Raw genomic sequence first — 15239 nt, forward strand, 5'->3', positions numbered from 1 at the left:
TTTATTAGTGGCGCGGATCGCGAAGCAGGTTAGTAGTGTTTGATCCTTTGCTCGCGTCACTTGCTCCTGCGGGGGCGGGTGATGTGAGCAGGATCAATCGTGTCGCGCGTCGCTCGCGTGGCATGATCTATTAGTGGCGCGGATCGCGAAGCAGGTTAGTAGTGTTTGATCCTTTGCTCGCGTCACTTGCTCCTGCGGGAGCGGGTGATGTGAGCAGGATCAATCGTGTCGCGCGTCGCTCGCGTGGCATGATCTATTAGTGGCGCGGATCGCGAAGCAGGTTAGTAGTGTTTGATCCTTTGCTCGCGTCACTTGCTCCTGCGGGGGCGGGTGATGTGAGCAGGATCAATCGTGTCGCGCGTCGCTCGCGTGGCATGATTTATTAGTGGCGCGGATCGCGAAGCAGGTTAGTAGTGTTTGATCCTTTGCTCGCGTCACTTGCTCCTGCGGGGGCGGGTGATGTGAGCAGGATCAATCGTGTCACGCGTCGCTCGCGTGGCATGATTTATTAGTGGCGCGGATCGCGAAGCAGGTTAGTAGTGTTTGATCCTTTGCTCGCGTCACTTGCTCCTGCGGGGGCGGGTGATGTGAGCAGGATCAATCGTGTCGCGCGTCGCTCGCGTGGCATGATCTATTAGTGGCGCGGTTCGCGAAGCAGGTTGGTAGTGTTCGATCCTTAGCTCGCGTCAAATAATTTATCATGGTCTAATCGCTTATCAAAGTGAATCCTGTGACCCAACGATCCTCCCCATTAACAAACATCCCTCCCAGTAACCTTTGTGGAGATGCAGAGGTAAACACGGTCTCCATATAGCAAAGGTTACACACTAACATTCCTTCCTCCAATCCCACCTGACTGCAAGGACGTGGCCGGCGCCGTTATTGACCCTGTATAAATAGAGGCACTGAATTATGCACACTGAAGAAGATTATGGCCTATCCCAGCCGAACTTCTTGTTGATTCTTTGTGCATTTTCACTGACTTCGGTCAATCACGGAATAGCAACCATTGATATGTGTAGTCAGTCTAAGAGAGAGAGAGAGAGAGAGAATATTAACGAAAATATCATTTTTTCAGGCCTACTATGTTCTAAAGAGTTTAAGATATGAGCAAAATACACATTTTCTCTGAAGACGTCATACCTCTAAAATTTTCATATTAAAAGATATAAGCGTTTTTGTAGTTTTTTCATCCACTTTTCCAAGAGTAACATTTCAAAAAGGCGCAAGGAAAATCATTAACTTTTTCCGCTACTTGAATAAGCATATCTTAAAGTATATTTTAAGAAACTTTGGTGATGGTGATTTTCGATTTTCTCAAATAAATGTGTTTTGAACTATCCTTTAATTTTACTTAGAAAACAGATTTTTTCAACTTATTTAGATTCTAAATAATTCAAATACAATCGAACATTTTGTAATACATTCATAATTAATGAATCATTCTTAGCATGAACAAGAAGTGTGTAGATGTTTAGCATGCCATATTTTCATTGGTATCGGTAATAAATTAAACTTCACAGAAAACGACCGTATTTGATCCGGAATTATGATGTTATCGGCCTTAGCAGTCTAAGTAGCACTACTTAGACTGCTAAGGCCGATAACATCACAATTCTGGATCAATTCAAAGTGACAAGAATAAAATTCAAGTGACTTACTTATGTTATTGTTTATTGGGACGCCCTTATAAATGTTAAAGGTAATAGATTTTGTTTCCTTTATTAACGAGATTTTCGGCCATTGGCCGGTTCACCTCGGACCAAAGGTAATAGAAATCGTGACTTTAACTGTTAGTTTTTGAATTTATTATTCAAAACGATAAACAAAAACTTTTTCTGTATTTTTTTCTTTAATTTCACATAAAAATCAATTTCAGCATACTGCTTATATTTGGTGGGAGTCAAGCTAAAAAATATACACCACCTCATTTGTTTCAATTTAAAGTCTCTAGAATATGCGAATCCCTTTACCCACTTGCCCCACGGTACCTTATACAAACTTATAAAAAAACATAAAACGCAATTGCATTTGCATTGTCCTATCTAGTGAAAGCTTCAATTGATATCTATTTAAATATCTCAACGAATATAAGTTGATTTTTCCTTCCATTTATGGTACTTTATGGCAAAGAACGAACGTTTCTGTAATTATTACCGATATGAATAAAAAAAGGCATGATAAACATCTACACACTTCTAGTTCATGCTAAGAATGATTCATTATTTATGAATAAATTACAAAATGTTCGACTGTATTTGAATTAGAATCTCAAGAAGTTGAAAAAATCTGTTTTCTAAGTAAAATTAAAGGATAATTCAAAACACATTTATTTGAGAAAATCGAAAATCACCATCACCAAAGTTTCTTAAAATATACTTTTAGATATGCTTATTCAAGTAGCGGAAAAAGTTTTTGATTTCCCTTGCGCCATTTTGAAACGTTACGCTTGGAAAAGTGGATGAAAAAACTACAAAAACGCTTGTATATTTTAATATGAAAATTTTAGAGATATGACGTCTTCAGAGAAAATGTGTATTTTGTTCATATCTACAACTCTTGAGAACATAGTAGGCCTGAAAAATTGATATTTTCGTTAGTTTTGAGGAAAAAACCGAGTTTTCCCCATAAAGTTCTAAAGTGACATATATCTCTAAAACTATCAGATATATAAAAAATAATGTTCTACAAAGTTTCCATATTTTCTATAATCTTCAATATTGTAGAACATTTTGTTGCGCTATCTTTTGAAATAAAAAAGTTTGAGAGCGAAATCCGAAAGGTATGAAATTTGGCGCTTAGGATACTTTTGCGTATAACGCGCCTTGAGAGACAAACAAATCTTCAGAAGACACCAAAACCCTATCTCTTATATTTTTCAAGATATTATTTTTTTTTCCACTTAAGGTGAAGATGAAACGAAGCCAAACTTCAAATTTTCAAGACACGGATCTGGAGATCCGAACATCCATCTAAGCTGAAAACTTAATCGATTCTGGTCAGTCGCTGGTGGTGACTAATCGATTAGGTTTTCAGCTTAAACGGATGTTTGGTTCTCCAGATCCGTGCTCTTGAAAATTTGAAGTTTGGCTTCGTTTCATCTTCACCTCAATTTTGTTCCGTGGACCAATGTGCAATGTTCACAAAGTCGACGTAACCACCAACACTATCATTATTGGGAAAATGCGTTTTTGTGTTTCCGGTGCATTCTTGCACCTTTCAACAACTTATATTCTGTGTATTAACTAAAAATTGATATCCAAAAGACGAATGAGGAAGATATTTTTTATTAACTTCGTACTTTTGTCGTCTGCAAACGCATACGTCATTTTATGCGACGAATCAGTAAGTTTGATGAACGACTGTATGGATGAATTGACGTAAAGACCTGGTCACTGTCGTAGCAACCTGGTTTATATGCTAAATTATCCGAGCAAACTATAGACAAACAGTATGTTTGTTCGGATAAGTTGGTGTGCTCATGGTAATCCCTTTTCCTCGTATAATTCTATTTTTTCGACCAAGTAAGTGCGCATGTTCAATGAGTGTATTATTAGGTTATGTATGTATAGCAAAGAAAAAAATGCATTTTCTTAATATTGGCGCTTACGTAGACTTTGCAAACATGGACAGTGTTGTAATTGATTGATATTGTATTTCTAACAGAAACAAAGAAATGTGGCCAGATTGCTAAGTCTAAAATAATCTTATTTCCTGACAAAATTTCGAAAATTTGCACAACTTCCATTGTTTTATTTAATGAAAGTTGTATGAAAACATGTTCAGATTGATTAATTTTTGATACGCGATTCTTCACATTAGGCCCTCTACCGGCAGCTTCACTTTTTACCGCAATAAAAATATTCAAATCTTGATAACTTTTTTGTTTTTTTTGATATTTTTGCACCATTTTTTTACAAGCTCTCAAACAACTCTTCTAATTTAGGAATCCATGTCGATATCTGTCATTGGTGATCTGGTTTTAAAGATATTCCGATGCACCTTGGGGGATCGACATTGTCCATATAAAATGTCTTTGGCAGCAGTTTTACATCGAGTTATCAAAAAAATAAAACTTGGGCTATAAAAAGCTAGAAGATAAAAAGCTAGTCTAAACAAATCAAACAAATCGATTAAGTATTCAAGGAGATATCTGAAAATTACGAAACGATTTTTTGTTAAAGTTTTAAACATCTTTATTTATCCAGCGTGGTACCAGACACATAAATGCTCATTATCCAAAATCGGCTGCACCAAATGGCTTGATTTGTTTTACAAAATTATCTTATTAATGTATTTTAAGACATTTTTCAACGGTTTTTCTTAAGTTCTCCAAAATAATGTTCTATTGATTTTCTTAGGACTTCATCCATTATTCCTGTAAAGAGCATCTTCAAAACTTCAAATTACTTCAGGAATTCCTACAATTCTATTTTTGGTAAAATAAACCAAGGAAGATTTCAAAGAATTTTTCCAGTCATCCATCCAGAGATGTCTCCAGGGAAATGTTGAGGATTTTTTTCAGATTATTTTGGAGAAAATTGTTAAAAAGCCGCTAGCAATTTCGAAAGAAACAGAGTTACCACTTATGAAAATTGTGTGAGTGTTCTAAGTATGCCTTTCTACAAGTATCTCTGAAAGAACTCCTTCAAGTTTGATGAACTCATGCCTAGAATTTTCTTGATGATTTCCTAAGATAACAGAAAAAAAACAACAACATTTCTGAATAATATCCTACATGTATCCTTGAAGAAACTCGGACAAAATACCTGAGAAAAAAACTATGTATAAATTATCTGAGCAATAACTGTTATTATCATAAACAGTATGGAACCACGCGGAAACTTTATTCAAAAAAATATTAGAGAAATGATTTAACCACAGCAATAATATTTTTGATGAATTCAAAAAGGGATCACAGGTCAAATTAATCGAGGAATTCTTGGAAATTTCTAAAATAGATTTCATCGACCAATACCTGAAGGAGTTTTTGAGCAGAGTGGATGAATTTTGAAAAAGAATCCCTAAGAAAATGCCTGGAATAAATGAAAAAAATAGGCGTAGCAATTATAACAGGATTTCGTGGATAAATGTCGAAACGTTATTTTTTAACTGCCAGAGTTTGTGTAGGATCTGTGAGAAATCTTTTAGAAGTGTCAACTGGAGAAATCAGTGATGAAATCAGTGAAAAAAAAAACATCTGGAGAAAATCCTGAAATAATCTCTAGGATTTGGTTTAAGGGTAATCTCTGTGAAAATTTAAACATTTTTAAACTCTGGAATTTTTTTTTCTGCAGAAGCATTGTAGTGCTCTAGGGGTTTATGGACAAAAATGTGAAGATATTCTTCTAAACATCCATTTAAAAATCGCTGGTAGCATTCCTGGAAGTATTCCAGAAGAAATCACTGGAAAATTACTAGAATTGATGAAGCATTCTTCAGAATCTGAGAAAAATATTATTAAGAACTTGAACGCGTAATGATCTCTGAAGGTTTCTCTGGAGTCTCTAAAACTGTGACTTTAGCGACATTTTGAATGAAATCGAGGCTTTAGAGACCATTGATAACTTGTGAAATAATGGTACAAAAATATCGAGAAACAAAAAAGTTATCGAGTTTTCGATATTTTTATTACGGGAAAATACGAAGCTGCCGGTAGAGGGGTTAAGACTGTGTTTGAGTATGCATGAAATAGAAATTTCTTTACTTAAAATTCATGATCTTTATCAAGTATTCGACATTTTTACCTATTGAAATGCTATGTAACTGTAGTTTTCACTAAGTAATATTAATTTATTGAACAAACAAGACAAATCATCTTGTTAAAATTGAATACAGTGACCAGTAAAAACCTGAGAGAGACTCGCGAAGAGGAAAAATATCAACGTCATATGCAGCCCAGATTCCCCTCTCACGAAACGTCAAATGCAGCCCACCGTTTTTATAGCTGAAAAAGTGAAAAGTATTGTGTTCAAAGTAAACTGTTATTAAAAACCTCAGTCAGCGGAGCAGTTTTTTCCAAAGATGCTGATAAATCTAAGCAGAAGATCAATTATTTCTAATGTCTGCTACGTCTGCTGGCATGAACTTTCACTCAAACGGCTATTTATGATTCGATGTGATGCAAACTCAATCATTTTTTGCTGAGAGGTTCATGTGAGGATTTGAACAGCATGCGCATAATTGATATAAACACAAAGTGGAATAAGAAAAAAACTCAGCAATCACAGAAAAAAAAGACCGTATCTTCGTACCTGCCACACGATAAGCACATGCAAAAATGGTTAATCGGCATAGAAAGCTCTCAGTTAATAACTGTGGAAGTGCTCAAGAACACTAATCTGAGAATCAGGCTTTGTCTCAGTTGGGACGTAACGCCAGAATGAAGAAGAATATCAACCTCAGAGGGCTTGATTACTGTTATGACTGAACTAATCATAATAAATGCTTGTGTTACTACAGGTGATAATTTGGATAATTTTCGTGGATTCAAAAATTATAACGGTTTTGCATAAGCGGTGTTTACAGCAATAAAATTAACAAATTTATTCTAGTCTCTAATAGCTGAAATAGCATTGGCACTGGTCCTCGACGAAGACGAAACGACGTGTTCGATGCAGAGTGCCAGAGAGTGACAGACATTAAGAATATCGCCAGAAACCGTTTGCTTGGTACCGGTACCCAACAGAACAGAGAGCGGTTCAGGGCAGTGAAAACCGAAGAAAAGCGAATCCAAAGAAAAGACAGTACCGTACGAAGAAAATTTACCGTTTCTGTCAGGACCGGACTTACAAATGTGGGGTCCCCGGGCCAGAAATTTGTGGGGCCTTTTACATGATTTTTTAACTGAGAGCTTCCTAAGCCAAAGTTGCCATTTTGATTTGTATCCAGCTTTTAAAATGATGGATATCGGCTATCTGGGCCCCTAATGAATAAGGCTGCGGTGGCTTAATCGATTTTGTTAATGTTAGTAGCACAGGGAAATTGTACTGCAAGTTAAAGAATAGATGTGAGTAATCTTCCTACTAATAAAATTTACCTCTCTTAGCTGTTCCTCCAGCATGTGATAACGAGCTTGCAGTACGGCGTACTCTGCCTTCGTCCTGCTGGTGCGGTCGTCGGCATTGTTCTGTGTGTCCGCCAGGTTCGTCACCTGTCGTTGTAGTATCTCTAGCTGCAAGTAAACAAGCGAAACATATAAAGATTAGAGCTGGGTCATATAATCATCATCATTTACATAATCCGGCACTGAAAACAAGCCAATCAAAAAACAAACCACTCTTCTACATACTGTAAAACTCGGTCGTAGAGCAGAGAAAGCAAATGAATCACATCCCGCGGAGTGCAACGTTGACTGCTATTCTTTTCTGGGTTGCACAATTTCCCGTAGTTTAGATGAAATTTTTTGAACTTATCTCGGCAATGTCTGAAGCACCTAGAATTGAGTGTATTATGCTAATATAGGGTAGAGAGAGGCAATACGATCCGTCTAAGCAAATGAGGCGCATGATTGTTAATTTCTCGATCCAATATAAACGGTAGTGCGCGAAGGCTCTAGACCAGTGTAACTATTTCTTTATAGATCTTTGTCCTGCGATAGCGATCAATAACGATTCAAAACAAATCGATATCGATCTCTATCGACAATCACTAACTGGTTAATCGGGCTATGGCCATAACAATAACCGACTTATGCTCTTACTCACGTTTTCAAAGGCTCAACTAAAAAAATAGTAGGTCATCGTTCCTGATCTTCCTATTTCGAGCTAGTATATAAATCCAAATAAAAAGTACACAATTGTTAGATGTTTTCTTGAAGAGATTAGTTTCTTTGAACTTTTTATGCAGTATTAGATGTAGTATTTGAATCTTCTCAAAATCGTGTTTTTCCGCTTCAGTCTCAACTATTTGAACACTTTTCCAAATGAATTGCACAGAATTGGAAGAAGTTTGTGTCTATCTACATCTACAACATACATATGAAAAGTAATGAGATAAAGCAACAGCGAGAAGCGTTTTGTGGCATATTCCCCTATATATGCATGGTATAGGGCTAAGGAAATGGAGGCAATCATTTTCAATTTGTCTACGTCTATTGTGTATATGTTCTTCTGTTAGATCATCATCTTTCTCAACCAAAACTGCTTGGGCAGATTGTTGACTACTCCACTTTCGTGAGCAACGTCAAGTTGTAAAGTTTATTGTGACAAATTGGAACCAGCTCGTCAGAACGACGTGACGGTTCGTCGAACAGACTCTTTGATCTGTTTCCTTCCAATGCAGACTGAAACATTCCTCAAAATTCGCAGTTTAATGAACTCTCCTATTACGTACCACCAGAAGGAGGTGGGTGAGAAATTATCACTGAAAAAGGCACGCTTCAACGACAATCATCTTCACCCCAGGTGCGGTGCACTTGCGTAATAATACGGCACTGCGTTGCAGAAGCTCACTGAACTCTGTCGTTCAATTTGCCACTTTTTTGTTTTACGATCTTTTTTGTGCAAATCATTGTCACCTCCCAGACGGGGGAATCGCGATGCAGAGTCGAGATGTGGCCCAAAAATAACTGCCACGCCATTTTTTGTCGCTACATAAAAATGAGTTCGTAACTCATTGCGAAGTGTTGGACTGGACATCTGCCGTTGACGAAGGAAACTGTACTAGTCAAAGAAGAAGTATCTGAAAGTTATTTGAACTGTCAAAAAGAGACAGATGTTTGATGAGGGATAAGGAAACTGTCACATTTTTTGCAGTCAGAGAAATTCGAAAACAAACAACTCAAAATCAGTTAATTTTCATTATGTGCAATATATCACATCAAAAACGACATAACATATTTTTGAATCCAGGAAGATTTTGTTTGGCTTTCATACAAACTCTCAATAAACGGAACATTCCTTAAATTATATCTTCAAAATTATAAGATGTAGAAAAAACAACATTTAAAATTTGAAATTTTTCTACAAAGTTTTTTAATCGATAAAATACGTATTTCTTTAAAAGACATCAAAAATGTATTTCTTATATTTTCGGAGTTCTATAATATTGCATGTTGAAAAATCCACTATTTCACATTCCTCTAACATTTACAGGGGCAACATTTTTATCTTGCATATAAAAGAGTAACTCAACAGCTACCAAATCCATGGTAACTTACACTGTTTTCCTTGACTACAAAATATGTTCTGTAAAATGTTTACAAATTAAAATAATGCAGCTTTTAATACCGTGTATTTAAAAAAAACAAGGTAAAAACTGATTCTACTAATTAAAATAAAGATGGCGTAAAATTCCAAGATGGCCACCAGATTTTTTCACTTTCATTAATTCTCTTATTCTTCACTTGACTAGAAGAAAACACCAACGATTGAAAACTTATTTCTTTGTTGTACAAAAAATTGTTCTCATTGATTGCACTTCCCATATATGTCGAAATCGTAGAACATGATTTAGAAAATCGTTCATTTCATAGGTATAATACCTAGGGGGTGCGGACTCGAACATTTAGGTTGTTCAAATGGAACACGAACTTTCCCACGAGTGCTAACCGTTGTTTTTTGTAAAAATGCACCCTTAAAATACTTCACACAAATCTTCAAAATTCTTCAAATCAGAAAGTTACTAGGCGTGTGTTAGTTAGAAACATATTTTAGAAAAGTTGTAAAATACTCATGCATAATTTAGACCAAAAACAAATTTTCCTAACAGTTTGTTGTCTTTGTGTTATATAAATTATATAACAGTTTTTAGCGTGATGAAATCATGACCGTACATTTTTAGGCACACTCAGATCATTTTTACGAAAATTTAAGATTGACAGCAGCCTGGCTGCTTGTTGATTTCCAATTCGTATCCCCCAGGTAAATACCATTGTTCACTTAGTTTTTGTAGCCTATATTACTAAGTTTTTTTGTCAGCTTCTAAACTAGCGGTGCGCTAATGGCAAAAAAAAAAAACTGTTTTTTTAACAAAATTCAAGATGGCGACGAAATTCAAAATGGCCGCCAAAATTGGTTTTGTCTCAGATGAAAGCTATACTTTTTTTCTGTACGCTGCCACTAAGTTTGCTATGTGTTCCAAGGGAAATATGAAACATATCACGCGAAGAAATACCCAAGATTCATCAAAAAATGGGCTTTCTCGCAAACTGTTTAGCTAGCTACGCCAGCTATACTATTATTTTGAGCGATTTCACCTGGTGCTTAACTTTTTGACCGGTAGTGTGAAAAATTTTAAATTTTGTGATAACATAATTGAGTATATTTGTAGTTCCCTGCCAGAATTTCATACCGATTGCTCAAACAAAGTTACAGCATGCCAAAGTTGAGTATTTTGTATGAAAATCGGCTTCCACTACTATTATTCTGAAAACAAATGTAGGAAGTGTTTTCTCGAAATAATATTTATATCAAATTATATATATATTATTCACGTAAAATAGAATAGAAAAGCTTTCGGATGACGTGTTCAGATATGAAAACGAGCATCCTTTATTTTTTGGCAATTGTTTTATTCCTCAATCCGTTACTTTTGCTCTGTTACTGGCAAAGATGCCCTATTCATATTCTTCTTCTTCCTGGCGTTACGTCCCAACTGGGCCAGAGCCTGCTTCTCAGCTTAGTGTTCTTATGAGCACTTCCACAGTTATTAACTGAGAGCTTTCTATGCCAATTTACCATTTTTTTGCATGTGTATATCGTGTGGCAGGTACGGTGATACTCTATGCCCTGGGAAGTCGAGAAAATTTCCTTCACGAAAAGATCCTCGACCGGTGGGATTCGAACCCACGACCCTCAGCTTGGTATTGCTGAATAGCTGCGCGTTTACCGCTACGGCTATCTGGGCCCCCCTATTCATATTATTGAATCATAAAATGTGTTTCGTCCGAAATCCGAGGTGATTGTTTACTAGACTGGCCCTTAAACAAAAAAGTTGTAAATCTCAACGGGGCACCCCCTAGATATATGTTAGGCTTAGATCAGCACTCCCGTACAAGCAAACATATGCAAGCGCCTTGTGCCGCAGCTCGCCAGCGTCATAGGTGGCTATGATGCGCCAATAGGCTACCATCAAGCTATGTTGAAGAAATGCTAAGCAATATTGCAAATCTACTTCAGATAGTTGAAACACCAACTTTCTTAATTTAAATCATGACACAATCTTCTACAATATTGTTCGCTATGGTATCAAGCAGTGTTTTTGACATTCTGGGTTCAATTGAACTCGATCAATAGTTTTCCTGAACCAAACTGTAGATGATATGTGGTTTCCCATATGTTTGAGTTTGAAATCCCATATTAATTTCAATTCAAATGCGCTAGCTCATGGAGCAACCAAATGAGCTGAAACTTTCAGGAAGTCTTCATTTTACCCCAAAGAATAATCCTGGAGGGTGCCCCGTGGAATTATACAACTTTATTTTTCTCCCATACTGAGATGGGCCAGTCTATTGTTTACACGTTGTGTGACCCATTTCGAATAGAACCGATTGGCATTAGGACGTTTGGCATAATGAACGCTTCGCATAAAGTAGTATCATACAAAAACAGGTAGCATTTGAAGAAGGTAACACATTCTCATAATGTCCATCACTTTCATGCTTCAATGCGAAATGTTACACTCCCGTGAACATAGTTTGATCTAGAAGAATATAGTAACAACGTCTTCGGAAAGGAAGTAAAGGCAAACTAACCTAAACATCTAGTAAAAATGTACTTTTCTTGGTAACGATCCTACATGTCTGAATGTTGTATGTTCATGTACAATAATCCAAACGCTTACTTACAGATGTTTTCTTTCTGTCACAGTCATAACGACAACATCCGTCACCCTCCAAACAAAAGCAAAACACACAGAAACACAGACTTACCTGTTCGTTCAAATTATCACAAAGATCGGTTTTGATAAGACCGTTCAGCTTGTGATTGCTATTGCTTGACTTCAGGATATATTTGTTCCCGAGCTCCGGATTGTCGTTGATCAGCTTCAGGTTATTGTTGATGAGATTGTTTTTGGCATTCTTCTCCTCAACGATTACTGAGCTTATGAGGTTGTTGGTTTTGTTGTTCAACAGCTTGTTGTTCAGTATGTTGCTGTTGTTGTTTGTGAGAAGGTTATTGTTGTTGTTCAGTTGTTGCGTTTCTAAGGCTCCGTTATTGTACTCGTCCAGATAGAACCCGGAGTGCGGTCCGGAGGGAGGAAAGTCGTTGGGGTGCAGACTCAGGAAGGTTTCCTCGTCGATCAGCACCGGCTGATCGGGAGGTATATAATCGTTTAAGCGTAAATCTTCCAGACTAGATGAAGCGGTGCGTGATTGGTGTGTGATGAGTCCGCTGCTACCGTTGATAATGGCAGCAGCGGGATCCACCATAGGGCCGACAAATTCGAACTGACCCTGCCACATGTCGTAGTCCAGATCGAGACTGTCTGGCTGGCTGGTGGAAGATGGCGTTGCGGTAGATGTCGGCGTCGTCGACGCCAGATAGTCGACCTTCTTCGTAGAGGCCATCATCTTGAGTGGCGATAGTTTGTCACTAAGTCGGTGCCAATTCATCGGACCGGATGTGAGCGAGCATCATTTGCACTGCTGGTTGATGGCCTTTGCAGCCGTTTTTAGGGGAATCACGATCCCCTTAAAATCACTTTTTTTTATTGTATTCTGAGGCACTTATTGTTCTAGTAATCTCAAAACAGTCTATTTATTCACATTTCATCTTCTGTAACAGAATATAACACTGATTCGTACACTCGTATTTTCTTTTAGATTTTAGACAGGAATGAGTATTCTTTTCTTACATTGTTGATTTGGTTTTAGGATACCTGGATACCTTCATTTTTTTACAAAACATACTAAACTAACTATTAAAAATGCGTGTCGACTTCCGTCAACATTATGGAGCTTTTACAGAACTAACAGAAATCAGCAACAAATTTCGCCACTAAACTTATTAAATTTTGTTGGAACACAAAATCTATGACAACCATAAGCACAAGTATCACAAAATGACCATATCACTTCGAACGAGCTGAACGTTGTTTTTTCCATCATGAAAGGATTGCTCGGAAGTACCTCGAGCCGATACTATTTATGGAATAACACGGCTCTCACTTTCATAGTGTGCTCGATGGTTGGTTGAATAAGTCATTCAAGTGCACCCAGTTTCCAACGGCTCCGGCCCGATAAAGTGAAAAAGCCCAGATTGGGTGATCGTGGGAATCTTGATTCTACACCGTTTTAGATTAACTACCGGTTGGCGGTGATCGTGCTTTGAGCTTGTTTAGGAAGTGTCTTCTGTAATAGGAGCCTACCACCGCGCTTACGATTGTTGCACTGCCTTTGGGCCCGTTTGGCAGAGAAGGAAACCCGATTAGATAATATTGATAACAATCGACGGTAAATCTTTGGGAAAGTAAAAGCGCTGAGAGGTTTCAAATTGCGTGAAATATGGACGGGGAATCGTTGAAATGCTATTGGATCGTAATCGAATTGTAATCGTAATTGAAAATACGATACGTAAACCCTGAATTGCTTTGCCTTATTTGTGATTGTCACGGAGAAAAAAGTGTGAAGTTGTTAACCCCAGCTTGAAAATCAGAAAGACTATCATTAGCTACCAAACCGCAATACCATCTCATTCACCATTGAGGTAAATGAAAAGTGAATTTCCTCGTGCCTTGTGCAATAAATTTGGAAACTATTATGGAAAAAAAACTCACGTGCTTCACGCAAACATCTACGCTTGATCTGGTAGCTGATTAATAGCGCGCTTGTACGCAGCACAGGTTAACGTTTTTCTGTTTCTAAGAAAATGGAATCAATGCACGAGCGTTTTATTTTGGATATCGAAAGTGCGCGTATAAAAGCGGATCAGCCCTATGCTGAGAACTTGGCTCGTCCGCAAAACAGTTTGAAAATGAAACGTTTACCGCAACAAATGACGGGCTCACTTCACGAAAAAAAATCAAGCTGTAAAAAATTATAAAAATAAACAAACAGTATATTTGCTCACGGTATTACAAACTCAAACACGAAAATGACATTAATTCAGGTAAATATTACATAGTTTGATTTCATATAAATTTGTGTTATGTCAGACAGACTCCCTTTGGATTACATGAAACATCATCGAATTCCACATACATCAAATCTCGATTACTTTTTCAAATAGACGTAAGTAACTTCCATACGATTTAGAGAAAATTAATTCAGAAGAATCACAACCTGTCTTCTAAAACTGTTTCAAAATGAATCACCTTTTTAACATTTTTTCTCCGTGTTCATTGCTCAAATTTGAAACAAAATGAGCTCGCGTTCAAAAATTAGGGAGTTTCTATTATTTTCCACAAAAAATATATGACAAAATGATAAGCCTATTTATTTACACAGAAAGAAAAATCCATGTAAATTTCAGCGTAAAATCGCGCACATAAAGGGAATGCCAGATTTGTCGCAAATTTACATGACACATCGTGTGAAATCACATCAACATCATGTAAATTTATGCGAAATGTCGCGTAATCGGTTAGAGTCCATGCTAGATTACACGATGTATAGCGGAAACTTACATGATGTTATTGTAGTTTAACATGATGCGACGTGTAAATTTGCGACAAATCTGGCAGTCCTTTCATGTGCATGATTTTACGCTGAAATTTACAAGGATTTTTCTTTCTGTGTAGTTTCATGCGACGTTTTTGCACCAGTGTAAATCTGACTCAAGTAGTGTTTTGTTTTAATTCGTGGTTAAGTCACTTTGTCTCTCCATACAGCGAAGCGACGAAAGTAGTGGATAGGTTGCGAAAGTTGAAAATCCTACTCTCGTCGTTTTGTAAATCCGGAAATTAAACGTTCTAAAAATGAAAAATCGAGTGGTTCAGAGTAAAACGTGTAGAATTTTGTCTGCGAAACACGTAGACTCGATAAAGTAATTTTGTATACTTTTTTTGACTTGAGTCTGTTTGAATAAGTTTCCGAGAAATGTCACGCTCGAATTATGTCACTCAAGTTCAAACGTTTCGAATGAACCGTATAAGATAAGTTTTGTCATTACAATCTAAGTCGCATAAGTTTCCTGCCCATAACCATATATTCGTCATATTTTCAGTTTTGACAATTTAGAGTTAAAACCGTGGAACGTCATCAAATCATAAATATTTTCGACAGAATCAATGAATTCTATAAGATTGTTCTAGAAATTGGAAAAAGATATTCAAGTTGTTTTGTCACAATGCAAAAT

At 36.9% G+C, this 15239-nt stretch overlaps 1 protein-coding gene across 16 annotated transcripts in view; it reads right to left on the reverse strand.

The window, feature by feature from the left end:
- Positions 1 to 15239, reverse strand: part of LOC5568396 (rab11 family-interacting protein 4B) — a 362368-nt gene that overhangs the window by 33695 nt on the left and 313434 nt on the right. For 10 of the 16 annotated variants that reach the window (XM_021849280.1, XM_021849277.1, XM_021849276.1 and 7 more), the window contains one exon: positions 7040 to 7174. In XM_021849280.1, coding sequence (XP_021704972.1) covers positions 7040 to 7174 — 135 coding nt within the window. Of the gene's footprint in view, positions 1 to 7039; positions 7175 to 11872; positions 12738 to 15239 lie in introns of those variants that run through there. The other 6 variants (XM_021849272.1, XM_021849273.1, XM_021849271.1 and 3 more) reach the window with 2 other exon arrangements.

Source organism: Aedes aegypti, chromosome 3 (assembly GCF_002204515.2).
Source record: "Aedes aegypti strain LVP_AGWG chromosome 3, AaegL5.0 Primary Assembly, whole genome shotgun sequence".
Taxonomy (NCBI): domain Eukaryota; kingdom Metazoa; phylum Arthropoda; class Insecta; order Diptera; family Culicidae; genus Aedes; species Aedes aegypti.